This window comes from Salmo salar, chromosome 20, assembly GCF_965601325.2.
Source record: "Salmo salar chromosome 20, fSalSal1, whole genome shotgun sequence".
NCBI classification, from domain to species: Eukaryota; Metazoa; Chordata; class Actinopteri; order Salmoniformes; family Salmonidae; genus Salmo; species Salmo salar.
The window spans coordinates 85,213,810-85,233,916 of record NC_138310.1 but is presented as its reverse complement, the minus strand read 5'-3'; the positions used below and the strand labels follow the sequence as shown (position 1 = coordinate 85,233,916).

Genomic DNA, 20,107 nt, shown 5'->3' with positions numbered 1-20,107 from the left:
AAAGAGCCGCTGTTTAAACAACACAGTAAAGAACAGCTGTAAAGAGCCACAGTTTAAACAGCACAGTAAAGAACAGCTGTAAAGAGCCACAGTTTAAACAACACAGTAAAGAACAGCTGTAAAGAGCCGCTGTTTAAACAACACAGTAAAGAACAGCTGTAAAGAGCCGCTGTTTAAACAACACAGTAAAGAGCCGCTGTTTAAACAGCACAGTAAAGAACAGCTGTAAAGAGCCGCTGTTTAAACAACACAGTAAAGAACAGCTGTAAAGAGCCGCTGTTTAAACAGCACAGTAAAGAACAGCTGTAAAGAGCCGCTGTTTAAACAACACAGTAAAGAACAGCTGTGTAGATACCGTACATATTAAGAGGCATGAAATAACATGACTTACTATATGCATTCAAAACTCAGATCCTCCTCCATACACATATAGGGCTTTCTTGCACACACACACACACACACACACACACACACACACACACACACACACACACACACACACACACACACACACACACACAATTGTTTATATGGTGGTTAGAGCAGTATACATCATGTGTTTCCTGTTGGTGTAATAATATAGACCTCAGGTAGACTCCATAAAGGCGGCTTGTTAACCACATCTGTACACACACAACACGTGAGGAACATTTTACCTCTCTCTCTCTCTCTCTCTCTCTCTCTCAATCCCCACAGTCACTTTTCTGTTAAATTGTGTGTTATCAGGTCAAAGATAGGAAGGACACTTCCCCTCTCCCATGTGTTATTAAATAAAGCAGAAAGTGCTTTCATGGTTTTTAAAGACCTCGTGCCCTTGGTGCTACGGTGTGTTTAAAGCCAAAGGTAGCACGTCCACCCGCTTGCCTGAGAGAGAGAGAGAGAGAGAGAGAGAGAGAGAGAGAGAGACAGAGGCAGCAGGAGGGAGGGCATGTGGGGGTGGCAGGGGTGGAGGCAAATCCTTAAAAATCCCATGAGGAAGTAATTACGCCATCCCCACTGAATACACACATGCACACACGTTGAGTCAGTTGGGAAAATAAATAAATAAACAAAAGTGAGAGCGAGAACAATATCCCCATTTAGAAGCCCCTAAAGTCTGGGTTTCATTCACCCCTACCCCCCCCCCCCCCACACACACACACTCCTAGCCTAAACCCCCCCCATATCCACACCCGACATATGCTACCTCCAACGAAGAATTACTCACTGCCTAGCTCCCCTGGCTGTGCTGGACTCTCTCTCTGTGTGTGTGTGTGTGGTGTGTGTGTGTGTGTGTGTGTGTGTGTGTGTGTGTGTGTGTGTGTGTGTGTGTGTGTGTGTGTGTGTGTGTGTGTGTGTGTGTGTGTGTGTGTGTGTGTGTGACATTGAGACTCGGGATGGGGCATGGTCTAGGCTGGGCTAAGGCTGGGACAGAGCTAGGATAGGATGGGCTGGGGGCTGGTGCCGGGCTTGGCTGTGTACTGGGCTGTGCAGAACTAGGGGTAGGATCTGAGTGTGTTTATATAGCCCAGGCAAACCCGCTCTCTGGCCCATTCCCTCTAAGCCAGAGAATACAACCCTACCAGGACCGCTGGCAAGGGATTGTTTAGCATTTAACGAGAGAGAGAGAGAAAGAGAGAGCGAGAGACAGAGAGAGAAAGAGAGAAAACAGAGAGATAGAGAGAGAGAGTGATAGAGTCAGAAAAGGAACATACACATATAGAGGAAGCCAGAGAGATAGAGTGGTCAACAGAGACACATAGGAGGAAAGATAGAGAGTGAAAGAAAGAGAAAGAGGTAGAGAGAGACAGAGAGAGAAAGAAAGAGGAGAGGAGGGGAAATAGCTCTGAGATATTTAACACACACTCCCACATTTACCTCTCTCTCAACATACTCACATTTACCTCTCTCTCAACATACTCACACACATTGCGAGACAGAGAGAAAGCAGACAAAACTCACCACACAAAGTCTCTGACAGGTAGATAGACCTCAACACAGACAGACAGACTCTCTGAGACAGACGGACGGCAGGCAGCATGTTTCTGCGGTGGCTCCCCCAGGCAGTGTGTCTGGTGTCCGTGTGTGTGTCGCTGACTCTTGGGTACGAAGACGATATCGAGGTGAACTATGGAGACAGCTACTACAACGAGATCACAGAGGGAGAGCCACTGGAGCGTAAGTCAAGTGTGTGTGTGTGTGTGTGTGTGTGTGTGTGTGTGTGTGTGTGTGTGTGTGTGTGAGAGAGAGAGCTCTGAATGCTGAGTAAGGAATATGGGAGATATGTCTGGAAGTCTCCTGTTGTATGGGATTAACCCATCAATGTTTCTGTTCATGCTCTTGGCATGGCAATGGCCCAACGGTTCCTTAGCCTCTCATACTAGGCTTTATAATATATTACAAGTGTTAGGCTTTATAATATATCTGTGGTGTTAGTTTGTGGAACAACAAGTTCATCAACAACTTGAAGTGAATGAAACAGACTGTCTCAGTATGTTTGTCTCAAGTAGGATTTTCACGTAACATTAGTGAATTGACTTTGTTCAGTCACAGCCCACTGAATGCCAGTCATGATTGAATGAAAGTTTTAGTGTCAGGCTTGTTCATGACTTAAATCAGCTGGTCAAAAAGTCCAGAAGTGGAGTTAGCTTTTAGAAATCTGCATGTTAAAAAAACAAGCATTAAAAAAACATTTTGTCTGCGTTTTATATTGAAAGACAACAATGTTTTTGCTTCAATAGAGTGATATTGGGCAAGGCAACTGAAGTTTTTCATCAAACAAAATACATGTATGCAAAACCTTCCACAGAAAATAGCTTAGATTTCATCAGATGACATTAGAAATCCAACGCTAGTTGGTTAGCAGCCACTCATCAGTAAATTAGCTTAAATTAGCTTAGAATGAAAGAGCAAGGTATTTTTTTTAGCAAAAACAATGCATGGCCATCAGATTTCTTATGTTTACCACAGAAAAAATGTCTTATCCGAGTGAAGAAGTGTAACTGAATCACTAGGTCTGCGTTTTGATATTTCTTCTGCGTTTATTTATTTTTCTCAGTGAAAATGACGAATTCTGCATTAAGGTAACCCCTGTATCTTCAGGCCTCTGTACGGCTGTGTTCAGCCAGTATGTGTCCAGATATCATACTAAAAGAGTTTGATTTTAGAATCATTGTGCTCTGCTTGTGTGGGATGTAAAAGTCTGTCTAGACGTACTCTGTCCAGTGTTGGTCTTTGGCAAGTTATTCGTCTCTGGATATGAAGTGCTAAGACTAATCATAGAGAGTGTGAGCACTGACTGTGTTAGTTCTGAGCACATCTGGACATGTTCCCTCTCTTCTCACTCTTCTCCTCTCTTCTCTTTCTCTCTCTACTCTCTCTTCTCCTCTCTTCTCTCTCTTCTCCTCTCTTCTCTCCTCTCTCTCTTGTCTTTCCAAAAGCTTTAGGTGGGTTATAAAGCAACAGACATTTGGGAATCACTGATCTAGCTGTGCTCTGTCAGTCAATCTATCTCCAGTAGTTGTGGCTGAGGGAGTGTTTCTCAATGTGTTCTGTCAGTATTGGCTGGGAAAGTCTAGGCAGAGATGTTCTCTGTCAGAGAGTAAGTTGAGCGAGAGGAGACCGGGGATTTTAGCCTCCTATTGGGAAAAGACCATTATGAATGACTGGTCATTGATCAAAGAAATACTATTTAATTGGGGAATTCTTCTCTCAGCAATTTTGGAAGGCAGGCTCCTCTGTGTGTGTGTGTGTGTGTGGTGTGTGTGTGTGTGTGTGTGTGTGTGTGTGTGTGTGTGTGTGTGTGTGTGTGTGTGTGTGTGTGTGTGTGTGTGTGTGTGTGTGTGTGTGTGTGTGTGTGTGTGTATATGCTTGGTACTCTTACAGAAAACCATAACCAACAGTACATTTGCTCAGGGCAGTTTGTAATGTGATTTTACATTATTAAAGATGAAGCGGCCCAAACAAACACTGGAGAGTAACATAACACATTACCACACCAGAGAAAGACACCGTGACAATAACTCAAACTGCCAGGATACAGGACACGGAAAGAGAAAGAGAGGGACAGAACGGGAATAGATTGATACTGTTTCAAGCAAAGGGAGAAAAAAAAGTAGTTGAATGGAGAAAGGGACAATCTAAGAGAGAGATGGGCAGTTTGCAGGATAAAGGGACAATCTAAGAGAGAGATGGATAGTTGACAAGAGAAAGGGACAATCAGAGAGAGATGGACAGTTGACAGGAGAAAGGGACAATCTGAGAGAGAGATGGACAGTTGACAGGAGAAAGGGACAATCTAAGAGAGAGATGGATGGTTGACAGGAGAAAGGGACAATCTAAGAGAGAGATGGATGGTTGACAGGAGAAAGGGACAATCTAAGAGAGAGATGGGCAGTTGTCAGGAGAAAGGGACCATCTAAGAGAGAGATGGATAGTTGACAGGAGAAAGGATAGGAAGTGAATGATTATTGAGACATCTCAGTGTTGACTTAAAATGTATGAATAAAAAGCTTTCTAACATACCCCACCTCTCCTTCCCACTCAATTAAATTGAATTCAATTAAATTGAGTGGGAAGGAGAGGTGGAGCGGTTCAGACAGGCATGTATGTTAGATGGCTTGTATTCATCCATTTTACTTCCTCTCTCTCTCGCTCTCTCTTCTCTCTCTCGTTCTCTCTCTCTCCCTCTCTTTCTTTCTCCCTCTCTCCAGCCACAGCTACCCCAGCCCCAGGACCCTGTAAGGCTACAGACATGACTAAATGGGACAAGCTCTTCTCCATGCTGGAGAACTCTCAGATGAGGGAGAACATGCTTCTGCAGTACTCCGATGACATCATCAAGGTGGAGTTGGGGTCGCTGCGTGGAGAGATGCTAAGGTTGGTTTTTGAGAAGAAAGTCTGTGCTATGTATATGAACTTATATAAAGTCAAAAGTTTGGACACACCCACTCATTCAAGGGTTTTTCTTTAGTTTTACTATTTTCTACATTGTAGAATAATAGTGAAGATATCAAAACTATGATATAACACATATGGAATTATGTAGTAACCAAAACAGTGTTAAAGAACATTTTATATTTTAGATTCTTCAAAGTAGCCACCATTTGCCTTGATGACAACTTTGCACACTCTCGGCATTCTCTCAACCAGCTTCACCTGGAATGATTTTCCAAAAGTCTTGAAGGAGTTCCCGCGTATGCTGAGCACTTGTCGGCTGCTTTTCCTTCACTCTGCGGTCGAACTCATCCCAAACCATCTCAATTGGGTTGAGGTTGGGTGATTGTGGAGGCCAGATCATCTGATGCAGCACTCCATCACTCTCCTTCTTGGTCAAATAGCCCTTACACAGCCTGGAGGTGTGTTGGGTCATTGTCCTGTTGGGGGAAAAAAATGATAGTTCCACTAAGCGCAAACCAGATGGGATGGTGTATCGCTGCAGAATGCTGTGGTAGCATGCTGGTTAAGTGTGCCTTAAATTATAAATAAATCACTGACAGTGGCACCAGCAAAGCACCCCCACACCATCACACCTACTCCTACATGCTTCACGGTGGGAACCACACATGAAGATATAATCTGTTCACCTGCTCTGCGTCTCACAAAGAACCAAACATTTCTAATTTGGACTCATCAGAACAAAGGACAGATTTCCACCGGTCTAATGTCCATTGCTCGTGCTTGTTGGCCCAAGCAAGTCTCTTCTTATTATTGGTGTCCTTTAGTAGTGGTTTCTTTGCAGCAATTCGACCATGAAGGCCTGATTCATGCAGTCTCCGGTCACGGCCGTCGTAGTGATTGGACCAAAATGCAGCGGGATGTGAATGCTCATTTTCTTCTTTATTAAATAAATGAACACTGAACAAAAAGAACGATGAAAACAGTCCTGTCAGGCACACAGCTAAACAAGAAACAACTACTCACAAAACCCCCATGAAAAACCCCCCTACTAAATAGGACCTTCAATTAATGGCAACGAGGAACAGCTGCCTCCAATTGAAGGTCAAAACAATAAACTAAACATAGAAATAGAATAACTAGAAAATAGAACATAGAAATACAAATCATAGAACACTACCCAAACACCCCGACAACACAAAACAAACACACCCCTGCCACGTCCTGACCAAACTACAATAACAAATAACCCCTAATACTGGTCAGGATGTGACAGTACCCCCCCCCCCACCCCCCCCCCCCCCCCAAAGGTGCAGACCCCAGATGCACCTGAAACAAAAACTAACACAACAAAACCCCACAACAAAAAATCCCAAAACTACAGGGGAGGGAAGGGAGGGTGGTCACCGTCACCGACGGTTCTTGTGCAACACCCCCCCTTCCCAATCCTCCCCCCTACGGAGGTGGCTCAGGAGCGGGATGAAGACCCCGCTCCATCACTGGCTCACCCCACTTTAGTGGCGCCTCTAGAGCGAGGTCCCTCTCCGTCGACCCCGGACTGGGGACCCCCGCAACGGGCGACTCTGGCTGCGCCGGACTGGCGGGCGACTCTGGCTGCGCCGGTTCCGGACTGTAGGGCGACTCTGGCTGCGCCGGTTCCAGACTGTAGGGCGACTCTGGCTGCGCCGGTTCCAGACTGTAGGGCGACTCTGGCTGCGCCGGTTCCGGATTGTAGGGCGACTCTGGCTGCGCCGGTTCCGGATTGTAGGCCGTCTCTGTCGGTTCCGGACTGTAGGCCGTCTCTGTCGGTTCCGGACTGTAGGCCGTCTCTGTCGGTTCCGGACTGTAGGCCGTCTCTGTCAGTTCCGGACTGTAGGCCGTCTCTGTCGGTTCTGGACTGTAGGACGTCGCCGGAAGCACTGGACGGGGAACTGTCGCCGGAAGCTCTGGACGGGGAACTGTCGCCGGAAGCTCTGGACGGGGTACTGTCGCCGGAAGCTCTGGACGGGGTACTGTCGCCGGAAGCTCTGGACGGGGTACTGTCGCTGGAAGCTCTGAATGGGGTACTGTCGTCGGAAGCTCTGGACGAGGACTGCGCACTGAAAGCCTGATGCGTGGGGCTGGCTTTGGAGACGCCAGACTATTTACACGCACCACAGGGCTAGTGTGAGGAGCAGGAGCAGGACATACTGGACTGGGCTGACGCACTGGAGGCCTGGTGCGTGGGGCTGGTACTGGAGGTACCAGACTGGGGACACGCACCCCAAGGCTAGTGCGAGGAGCGGGAACAGGACGTACTGGACTGGGCTGACGCACTGGAGGCCTGGTGCGTGGTGCTGGCTTTGGAGACGCCAGACTAGGGATACGCACCTTGAGGCTAGTACGAGGAGCAGGAACTGGATACACCGGGCCATGAACCAGCACAGGAGGTCTGGAGCGCACAGCCTGCACCACCCATCCTGTCTGGGTAGTCACAGTAGCCCTGCACGGGTGAAGTGCTGGCACAAGGCGAACTGGACTGTGCAGAGGCCTGATGGCTGCCGTGCGTAGAGCAGGCGCAGGGTAGCCTGGGCCCAGGAGACGCACCGGTGGGTAGTTCTGTCACGGCCGTCGTAGTGATTGGACCAAAACGCAGCGGGAATGTGTATGCTCATTTTCTTCTTTATTAAATAAATGAACACTGAACAAAAAGCACGACGAAAACAGTCCTGTCAGGCACACAGCTAAACAAGAAACAACTACCCACAAAAACCCCATGAAAAACACCCCTACTAAATAGGACCTTCAATTAGAGGCAACGAGGAACAGCTGCCTCCAACTGAAGGTCAAAACAATAAACTAAACAAATAGAATAACTAGAAAATAGAACATAGAAATACAAAACATAGAATACTACCCAAAAACCCAGACAACACAAAACAAACACACCCCTGCCACATCCTGACCAAACTACAATAACAAATAACCCCTAATACTGGTCAGGACGTGACATCACCTCTGAACAGTTGATGTTGCGATGTTACTTGATCTCTGTGAAACATTTTTTGGGCTGCAATTTCTGAGGCTGGTAACTCTAATGAACTTATCCTCTGCAGCAGAGGTAACTCTGGGTCTTCCTTTCCTGTGGCGGGCCTTATGAGAGCCAGTTTCATCATAATGCTTGATGGTTTTTGCAACTGCGCTTGAAGAAACTTTAAAAGTTCTTGACATTTTCTGGATTGACTGACCTTCATGTCTTTTCTCTATGTATATTTGAGCTGTTCTTGCCATAATATGGACTTGGTCTTTACAAACAGGGCTATCTTCTGTATACCACCTCTACCTTGTCACAACACAACTTATTGGCATCAAACCATTAAGGAAAGAAATTCCACAAATGAAATGTAACAAGGCACATCTGTGAATTGAAATGGATTCCAGGTGACTACCTCATGAAACTGGTTGAGAGAATAAGAAGAGTGTGCAAAGCTGTCATCAAGGCAAAGGGTGGCATCTCAAATATAAAATATATTTTGATTTGTTTAACACTTTTTTGCTTACTACATGATTCCATATGTGTATTTCATAGTTTTGATGTCTTCACTATTATTCTACAATGTAGAAAATAGTAAAAATAAAGAAAAACACTTGAATGAGTAGGTGTGTCCAAACTTTTGGCTGGTACTGTATATATACTGAACAAAAATATAAACTCAACATGTAAAGTGTTGGTCCCATGTTTCATGTGCTGGAATATTTATGTGCTGGAATATTTATTTATATTTATTTATATTTATCTCTAAATGTGTTTACATCCATTAGTGAGCATTTCTTCTTTGCCAAGATAATCTATCCACCAGACAGGTGTGGCATATCAAGAAGCTGATTGAACAGCATGAGTATTACACAGGTGCACCTTGTGCTGGGGAGTATTTCTGTCTGTAATAAAGCTCTTTTGTGGTGAAAAACTCATTCTGGCTCCCCAGTGGGTGAATCTTTCTCCCAAGTGGGTGAGCTTATGCCCTCCTAGGCCCACCCATGGATGTGCCCTGCCTAATGAGCCTAATACATTTATTTACATTTACGGATTTCCTTATGAACTGTAACTCAGTAAAAAATGTGAAATTGTTGCATGTCGCGTTTATATTTTTGTTCATTATAAATGGAACTCTCAGCCAATGGATCATAACCAGCAATCTGAAATCGACCTTTACCCCCCTAACCTCTGTACACCTGTGTATATCTGACAGGAGTCCATGTGGAATTGGGCGTAAGAAACTACTGGTGCAGTTGGCTAGCTTGGCTCCCATGTGTACTGTACTTCCTGGTCTCTGATGTAATCCCTCTCTAATCCTTCTTCTCCTCACCACAGGTTCGTGGCTCAGTACGGAGGGGCCTGTGGCGTTGCGGTGGAGACCGCTGGGCGGAGGATGTCCATGCAGATGGAGGCTCGCCTCAGGGAGAGCATGGAGCATCTCAGACAGGATCGAAGCACTGCTGCTGACAATTCAGCTGGGAATAGCCATCAGGAAAAGCTGTTACAGCAGCTTCTAACTGCTGCGAGGACACAGGCTGTCCGACTTATCAAGCTGGAAAACAGCTGCCTGAGTAATCTAGAGGCTACGGGGGAAAACTTGCAGCAGGAAGTGGCATCAGCAGAGATGCTGGTTGCCGTGGTGACAGAGCTGGCGAAGACGAGGGCAGTGCTAGAGCTCGCGCTCAAGTCGGCACAGCAACGACACCTGCCTGCAGGTGAGAACACCTCTTCCTGTGTCCCTGTCTATACATCCTGCCATCCTTTACATCAGTGGTCCTCAACCAGGTGCACTAGTACCAGACCTATCCACATGGGGAACTTGACCCAACCAGGGGCACTAGTACCAGACCCATCCACATGGGGAACTTGACCCAACCACTAGTACCTGACCTATCCACATGGGGCACTTGACCCAACCAGGGGCACTAGTACCAGACCTATCCACATGGGGAACTTGACCCAACCAGGGGCACTAGTACCAGACCTATCCACATGGGGAACATGACCCAACCACTAGTACCAGACCTATCCACATGGGGAACTTAACCCAACCAGGGGCCTAGTACCAGACCTATCCACATGGGGAACTTGACCCAACCAGGGGCACTAGTACCAGACCTATCCACATGGGGAACTTGACCCAACCAGGGGCACTAGTACCTGACCTATCCACATGGGGAACTTGACCCAACCAGGGGCACTAGTACCTGACCTATCCACATGGGGAACTTGACCCAACCACTAGTACCAGACCTATCCACATGGGGAACTTAACCCAACCACTAGTACCTGACCTATCCACATGGGGAACTTGACCCAACCACTAGTACCTGACCTATCCACATGGGGAACTTGACCCAACCACTAGTACCTGACCTATCCACATGGGGAACTTGACCCAACCACTAGTACCTGACCTATCCACATGGGGCACTTGACCCAACCAGGGGCACTAGTACCTGACCTATCCACATGGGGAACTTGACCCAACCGGGGCACTAGTACCTGACCTATCCACATGGGGCACTTGACCCAACCAGGGGCACTAGTACCTGACCTATCCACATGGGGAACTTGACCCAACCAGGGGCACTAGTACCTGACCTATCCACATGGGGCACTTGACCCAACCAGGGGCACTAGTACCTGACCTATCCACATGGGGAACTTGACCCAACCAGGGGCACTAGTACCTGACCTATCCACATGGGGCACTTGACCCAACCAGGGGCACTAGTACCTGACCTATCCACATGGGGAACTTGACCCAACCAGGGGCACTAGTACCTGACCTATCCACATGGGGCACTTGACCCAACCAGGGGCACTAGTACCTGACCTATCCACATGGGGAACTTGAAAAGACTCATGAGACAGTAGGCTTACTGGTAAACTGCACATGAGGGGTATTTCAGGGGTACTCTAGGCAGAGCACCTAGTACTTGGTTTAAAACATTTTAGTCATTTAGCAGACGTTCTTATCCAGAGCAACTTACAGTAGTGAATACATACATTTCATTATTTTTTTTATTTTTTTTGTACTGGCCCCTCGTGGGAATCGAACCAACAATCCTGGCGTTGCACACACCATGCTGGCGTTGCAAACACCATGCTCTACCAACTGAGCAATGTAGAAGATCCATGTTTAGACACCATCAGGTAACACAGGACTCCTCTCACCAGACTCACACCAGACATCCCTCCCAGGCAATGTGATCCTTACAACCCATCATTCTTGAAAGAATGAAAATAGGAAATATATACTTAGAGTATGAATATGAACAACAATTCTGGTCAATTGTTCTTAAAAATTCATAATAAAATTGATTCTTACCAGAGTGGCTTTCTGTGTTCCAAGCCCAGTCTCTGCATCTGAAATACACCCACAGGCCCTGTTCAGACCTCTACCTACTTACTCTGTTGAAATTCAATCAAAAACAAAATGAGTTTGAGGACTTACAATAAGCCAAGAGAGCAACAAGGCTATAGTTCTATAAAGAGGAGTCTCTCTGAATCAATCTGTTCATATATATATAGCCGCCAGGCCTTTCAGTGAGCCAGCTCCAGTTCCCAGCAATAATCAGATAAAACTTCAATGCTTTTTACATTACACACACACACACACACACACACACACACACACACACACACACACACACACACACACACACACACACACACACACACACACACACACACACACACACACACCCCGTCTATAGCATCCGCCCTGTAAACCTGGATACTGAGCAGAAGGAGGTATAATCATTAGCAGGTCGACAAAGCAACCACAGCAAAACACCCTGGGAAGCAGAACCAGATGGGAAAGGTTACCCCCGGAGAGAAACCTGAGACAAATGTAACATCAACATTTAGGGTCTGGTAGGAGGAGTCTCAGTGTCATAACCTAGCTATCAGAATGCTGCTGCTGCTGCAGAGAGGGGAAAGGGAGCTGTCCACACTGATTCAAAACCCACTTAGTCATACACAAATCATACACACAGAAACACACACACACATATACACACACACATACACAGACTGATTCCAGCCTCCAGCAGTGATTTCCTCTTCTGGTCTGACTCTGAGTTGATGCATTATCTCATGGTGTTATTATCCCGTTGATAGATCTCACACACACGCGCGCACACACACACACATGCGCACACACACAGGCTTACTTGTGCACAAGCAAATGAAAGAGTGGTGTGTGTGATAAGAAACAGACATGGTGAGCATACAGTTTACTATTTCGTCACCTAAAGGAAAGAGAGAGAGAGAGAGAGAGAGAGAGAGAGAGAGAGAAAAAACGACTGCGCCCACCAAGTGGGAAAAGACAGGGAAAAACTTTTGGTCTATGACATCATTGACCGCATTACCACTGACCGCAGCCTGAACCTCAAACACCCTCGCTGTACTCTGATCACACCATGGTGTACCGCTCAAATACCAAACTGCTCCATTGGCATGACTGTTAAAGGTTCAACCATAGAGATCCTTGGCATGACTGTTAAAGGTTCAACCATAGAGATCCTATACAGTATATATATATAATTCTATAGTCATTCATATTGGGTAGAACAATGTTGCTAACGGAGATCTCTCACGGGGATAATAAAATAATCCGGTTACATAACCAAAATGTGTAACAGTGGGGTTAGGGTTAGGGTTAGGGGTGAAGGTGACTTCAAAAGGACATTCTACTCCAAAATGAATACATATAATACATATAAAATATATAATTTCCACCTCCAGAAATTAACCCAATAACATAATGGTAAAATGATTCGGTACAATTATTTGAACATATTGGACCATGCATATAGCCTATGCACGGTCCATATTAGCATGTATGCTATTAGCAATAAGAATGATCACCTGTAGCCCAACTGATGCAGCATAGTGGCTATAAATAAATAGGCTGAAGCATGGGGTTGCTGTTAATTACCCTATTGGGCTAATCATTAGCCAGATCTCAAATGTGATCTTTTAACTAGTTAGGTTCCTTTTGAAGAATTTGATGTCACAAAAAAACTTGCATAAACAGTGAATATAATGTATGCCTACCTGTTAGGGTAACTTGGGGTAACCCGCCACCCGATGTAACACACAGGGACCCTGTACTTCTCACTTTGTCACCATCTCCCCCCAACATTTTCCCTGATTGCCACTACTCTTGCTAAACAAAAAATCAAATCTGTCTCATCACAATTTTTTCCCCCACATTTTCTTTTTAGATAAATAGATATCCTATTCTACTATGGGTTGGCAGATTCTTATATTCATTAGTCGTTTTGTTTGCAGAGGAAAAGTAAATGTGGATTGATCTAGCACCTTCAAAGTGCACCTCAGCCTCCGCAGACATATTTTTTCATGTTCCTTATTTTTGGGGCGTGGCGGGCGCAGCGCCACAGCAAAATGACTTCAGCGGAAACATTGTACATGATATACATAACTAATATCTAGTGAAGTGTTTCTTGATGTGAGATAAAGACATGATGATCTGGTCATCTGTAGTGCTTCTGAGAACAGAGCTTAGGCCTGAAGAAGCCCTGTGAGACAGCATACAGGGTCTGTTTCCATCTCCCTCCCTTGATTTCTCTCCTGATTTTGTCATCTTTCAGATCAATTAATAACCCCAAAATGACTAAAGCTATTCTCTCATCCTCTCCTCCCTCCCTCCTCTCTCGCAGGCTGTGAGACCGCTCTTCTCTTCCCTATGCGTTCCCGTCGCATCTTCTCATCAGTGACACCAGACCTCCCTCTCTCCCTCTCTTCCTTCACCGTGTGCCTGTGGGCCAAGCCCGTCTCCGTCTCCAACAGAACCGTGCTGTTTTCCTACGGAACCAAACGGAACCCCTATGAGATACAGCTCCTTCTTAGCGGAACAAGGGCTCTCTTCACAGTGGGAGGAGAGGCTCACCTGGTGGAGGCACGGGGCGTGGTGAAAGGAGGAGGAGTTTGGACCCACCTATGTGGGGCTTGGAGCTCTGAGCAGGGCATAGCGTCACTATGGGCCGATGGACACAGAGTGGCATTCACACCCGGGGTGGCCGAGGGCCACATGTTACCCGATGGAGGCTCACTCCAGCTTGGGCAGGAGAAGAATGGCCTTGGGCAGGAGAAGAACGGTGGTGTGGTCTCTGGAGGGTCAGGTGGCAGTGAGAGTCAGATGCCTGGGTTTGAGGGAGGCTTCGATGCCAAGTTGGCATTCGCTGGGAAGATGACGGGGGTGAACATGTGGGACCGTGTGCTGACAGAGGAGGAGATATCCCAGCTGGCTTTGCAGGACGGTGAGGGGTGTGAGCAGAGGGGGAATGTAGTTGGGTGGGGCTTGACGGAGATCGTGCCTCACGGGGGTGCTCAGTTCATCAACTAACTCTGATGACGTTTTCATCATCATCATCGTTTAAATCAACTCTACATCTTCATCATCATAATCCTCATCATTTAAATGAACTATCATCATCTTCATCATCATCATAATCATCATCATTTAAATGAACTATTGTTTTCATCATTTAAATGAACTATCATCATCTTCATCGTCACCATTATAAACTAACTCTGCTGCCCTAAGACCTGCAGTGCAGAACAGCCTGACCAGCTGAGACTGCAACAACAATGTGAACATGAACAACAACAACAGCTCTCTTTAATGGCTTAAGAGACTGGAGAAGAATGTGTCCTGTTAGAGGAGTGTTACCCATTTAGAGAAGCAGTGGTAACACACACACACACACACACACACACACACACACACACACACACACACACACACACACACACACACACACACACACACACACACACACACACACACACACACACACACACACACTTGGTGAGAAGCATTAGTGTACATAGTCTAAGGAGGAGAAGTGGAACAAACATCATTTACCACAGATTTAAAGAGAAAAAAGTAAAGGAAAGAACATAGGCGAGAGAGACAAAGAGCTCATTGTGTGGAAGGAGAGATGCATTGGGTCAACTGTCACAAAACCAGTCTGAAAGTGTCATCACTCGATGGCCATGTTAGAGAGGACAAAATTTGCTATATCATCAGCAGTATTTTGCAAGTATGTTAGCTGTTTGTTATTAATGAAGTGTTAGGGTTTCGGGGTAAGGTAAATTCAAAAGGGTTGAGGTTTGGGTTAGTTGTTAAAGTGGAATTTTTGGCTAAAAAAACACTTTACCTTTTGTCCTCTCTAGCATGGCTACGTAGTGACAACTATCTGCAAGCTGCCATAGGAGGTTTTAATCATTCTATTACCTTATAGTCTTATGTTTCCGGCAAAAATTAATATTTTTTTTCAATCATTGTTTCCAACTTTGTATTTATCAAAGTGTTTACATTCAGATGTGACAAACATAATATTTTTGTTGTTTTGTGTTTTGCTTAGTTTTCCATACACCCAGAGGAGTTTCCATTCATCCAGAGGGATTTCCATACATCCATAGGGGTTTCCATACATCCATAGGGGTTTCCATACATCCATAGGGGTTTCCATACATCCAGAGGGGTTTCCATACATCCAGAGGGTTTCCATACATCCAGAGGGTTTCCATACATCCAGAGGGGTTTCCATACATCCATAGGGGTTTTCATACATCCAGAGGGTTTCCATACATCCAGAGGGTTTCCATACATCCATAGGGGTTTCTATACATCCAGAGGGGTTTCTTCTCCTTGAAATGGGTGCCAATGGATGATGCAATAAGATTACTTAGTACCTGTTTGTTTCGCATCTCTTTTGAGACAGAAACACTTGATTTGAAAAGCGGAACTGTGGACAATGTTTACAGAATCTGTTACAACGATCTCTGCTCTTTGTTAACGTAGTAGGCAATGTGTATCATATTGTTTTGTGTTTTTGTCAAGAAGTAAAAATGAATGTATTTTGTATATAAATATTTTTGGCATCCAGTATGACTAAAATTGGAGAATAAACGAGAATAAAATGACATGTTAACATTAAGCCTCTGATGCGTTTCTTCATCACCAACAGGAAAGACAAGGTGCTCAAGTGTTAGAAGGTAATTTCAATCATCCCAACAACAGTTGCACATTTGGATGTTTTGAGTGATTATTGCATTTTAACTTAATTCAACAGTCTTTCACTTTATTTAGATAGTCCCAATGCAAAACTACAGAGGGTTGCTTGCCGCCATTGGCTCAGTGGAAAAGCGTTATCTTGAGTGATGAATCACGCTTCACCATCTGGCAGTCCGATGGATGGATCTGTGTTTGGCATGAATAAGCCAAACGATAACGAAGTGAGGTATCACAATGGATGTGCCAACAACAGCTGAGGACGGAGAGTGGCGTTTGATTCGACGCCAACAAGTACATGCTGGGTGAGCATACTCCCCAAATGCATAGTGCCAACTGTAAAGTTTGGTGGAGGAGAAATGATGGTCTGGGTCTATTTTTCATGGTTCGGGCTAGGGCCCTTAGTTCCAGTGAAATGAAATCTTAACACTACAACATTCAATGACATTCTAGACAATTCTGTGCTTCCAACTTTGTAGCAATAGTTTGGTTTCAGCATGACAATACCCCCGTGCACAAAACGAGGTCCATACAGAAATGGTTTGTCGAGATCGGTGTGGAATTACTTGACTGGCCTGCACAGAGCCCTGACCTCAGGGCTCTGTGAGGTTGGGCCCAACATCAGTGCCCAACCTCACTAATGCTCTTGTGGCTGAATGGAAGCAAGTCCCGGCAGCAATGTTCCAACATTTAGTGGAAAGTCTTCCAAGTAGAGTGGAGGCAGCAAAGTGGGGACCAACTCCATATTTATGCCCATGATTTTGGAATGAGATGTTCGACGAGCAGGTGTCCACATACTTTTGGTCATGTAGTATACTTGAATGCGAGGTAGATAGTCTGTAGACCGCCAGCTAAGCCCAACTTGTGTTTCACTTTATTTGGATAGTCCCAAAGCATATCTACAGATAGTTACTAGAATGACAACAAATATTCTGTTAAACTGATATGCAGTTGAGATGCTGGTGATATCTTTTTATATATTTTTTTATATTTTACCCTTATTTTACCAGGTAAGTTGACTGAGAACACATTCTCATTTACAACAACGACCTGGGGAATAGTTACAGGGGAGAGGAGGGGTGATGAATGAGCCATTTGTAAGCCAGTAGTCTCCTGAATGTTTGTTGATCGTAGATGGGATATACTGTTGAAATATTACTGATATGCTACAGATATACTGTTGAAATATTACTGATATGCTACAGATATACTGTTGAAATATTACTGATATGCTACAGATATACTGTTGAAATATTACTGACATACTACAGATATACTGTTGAAATATTACTGACATGCTACAGATATACTGTTGAAATATTATTGATACGCTCCAGATATACTGTTGAAATATTACTGACAGATATACTGTTGAAATATTACTGACAGATACACTGTTGAAATATTACTGACATGCTACAGATATACTGTTGAAATATTACTGACAGATATACTGTTGAAATATTACTGATACGCTCCAGATATACTGTTGAAATATTACTGACATGCTACAGATATACTGTTGAAATATTACTGATACGCTCCAGATATACTGCTGAAATATTACAGATATGCTACAGATATACTGTTGAAATATTACTGACATGCTACAGATATACTGTTGAAATATTACTGATATGCTACAGATATATTGTTGATATATTACTGACATGCTACAGATATACTGTTGAAATATTACTGACAGATATACTGTTGAAATATTACTGACATGCTACAGATACACTGTTGAAATATTACAGATATGCTACAGATATACTGTTGATATATTACTGATATGATACAGATATGCTGATGAAATATTACTGATATGCTACAGATATACTGTTGATATATTACTGACAGATATACTGTTGAAACATTCCTGACATGTTACAGATATACTGTTGAAATATTACTGACATGCTACCGATATACTGATGAAATATTACTGATATGCTACAGATATACTGTTGATATATTACTCACAGATATACTGTTGAAACATTCCTGACATGCTACAGATATACTGTTGAAATATTACTGACATGCTACAGATATACTGTTGAAATATTACTGACATGATACAGATATGCTGTTGATATATTACTGACATGATACAGATATGCTGTTGATATATTACTGACATGATACAGATAGCCTACATATGGTTTGTCGCGCATCTATAGATGGACAATTGTTTTCCTTTATTTAACTAGGCAAGTCAGTTAAGAACAAATTCTTATTTACAATGACGGCCTAGGAACAGTGGGTTAACTGCCTTGTTATCCCACTATTTCCCCAAGACAAGGTACTGTATCAGCATATGCTGATTGTTAAGCCCGCCCCCTGTCCCGTAGCCCAGAGAACCAACAATAAATTACCTCTCTCCTCCCAGCAGCCACCAGTTCAGGAAGTAGGATGATGTAATGTGGTTCGGGTGAGATCGGGGGGTTGAGTTCTGTGTGGACAACCAAGCGTGTGTGTGTATGTAGGGTATATCTGAAAATGAGGTAGGCCTGTGGGGTTTACTGTAGTTGCCTGTAAAACCTTAACACTTTGCCCCACTGCTAGCTTCCTTTCTACACCCCCCCCCCTCTCTCTCCCCCCACTGCTCCAGTCTTTGAGGTTGAAACACACATATACTGTACACACACACACACACACACACACACACACACACACACACACACACACACACACACACACACACACACACACACACAGCGCTAGCTCATTATCTGCTACAGGTAACTGCCAAAATAAAGGAAACACCAACAGCTTCAATGCACCTTGGCATATATTCTACAATCGTCTGGAACTCTATTGGAGAGATACAACACCATTCTTCCACAATACATTCCATCGGTTGGTGTTTTGTTGATGGTGGTGAAAAGCGCCACTCCAGAATTCAATTGGGGTGAGATCTGATGACTGAGACAAACACACTAGAGGTCGACCGATTAATCGGAATGGCCGATTAATTACGGCCGATTTCAAGTTTTCATAACAATCGGTAATCGGTATTGTTGGCCACCGATTTGCCGATTTTTAAAAAAAAAATCGTTATTTTTATTTTGTAATAATTTTTTATAAAACCTTTATTTAACTAGGCAAGTCAGTTAAAGAACACATTCTTATTTTCAATGACGGCCTAGGAACAGTGGGTTAACTGCCTTGTTCAGGGGCAGAACGACAGATTTTTACCTTGTCAGCTTGGGGATGCAACCTTACGTTAACTAGCCCAATGCTCTAACCACCTGCTTTACGTTGCCAAGGTAAGTTGCTAGCTAGCATTAAACTTATCTTATAAAAAAACAATCAATCAATCATAAAAACTAGTTAACTACACAAGGTTGATGATATTACTAGTTTATCTAGCCGGTCCTGCTTTGCATATAATCGATGTGGTGCGCATTCGCGAAAAAGGACTGTCTTTGCTCCGACGTGTACCTAACCATAAACATCAATGTTTTTCTTAAAATCAATACACAAGTATATATTTTTAAACCTGCATATTTAGTTAATATTGCCTGCTAACATGAATTTCTTTTAACTAGGGAAAATGTGTCACTTCTCTTGCAAACAGAGTCAGGGTATATGCAGCAGTTTGGGCCGCCTAGCTTGTTGCGAACTGTGAAGACTATATCTTCCTAACAAAGACAGCAGACTTCGTCAAACGGGGATGATTTAACAAAAGCGCATTGGCGAAAAAAAGCTAAATCGTTGCACGACTGTAGCTAACCATAAACATCAATGCCTTTCTTAAAATCAATACACAGAAGTATATATTTTTAAACCTGCATATTTAGCTAAAATAAATCCAGGTTAGCAGGCAATATTAACCAGGTGAAATTGTGTCAGTTCTCTTGCATTCGTTGCACGCAGAATCAGGGTATAAAGAATCTGTCTCGTTACGAACTAATTTGCCAGAATTTTACGGAATTATGAAATAACATTGTAGGTTGTGCGATGTAACAGGAATATTTAGACTTATGGATGCCACCCGTTAGATAAAATACGGAACGGTTCCGTATGTCCCTGAAAGAATAATGTTTTCGAGATGATAGTTTCCGAATTTGACCATATTAATGACCTAAGGTTTATTATACACTGCTCAAAAAAATAAAGGGAACACTTAAACAACACAATGTAACTCCAAGTCA

General features: G+C 44.1%; 2 protein-coding genes across 2 annotated transcripts in view; one reads left to right on the top strand and one right to left on the bottom strand.

Annotated features, from left to right (window-relative positions):
* The window catches only part of LOC106594828 (ventricular zone-expressed PH domain-containing protein), a 193,066-nt gene that overhangs the window by 111,129 nt on the left and 61,830 nt on the right, over positions 1-20,107 (bottom strand). The gene's annotated exons all lie outside the window — the stretch shown is intronic.
* LOC106581433 (pentraxin-related protein PTX3) lies at positions 1,362-15,870 on the top strand. The gene is made up of 4 exons (XM_014163494.3): positions 1,362-2,157; positions 4,692-4,857; positions 9,227-9,606; positions 13,585-15,870. The coding sequence occupies exons 1-4, from the start codon at positions 2,019-2,021 to the stop codon at positions 14,268-14,270; spliced, it is 1,371 nt and encodes a 456-aa protein (XP_014018969.1). The 5' UTR covers positions 1,362-2,018; the 3' UTR covers positions 14,271-15,870.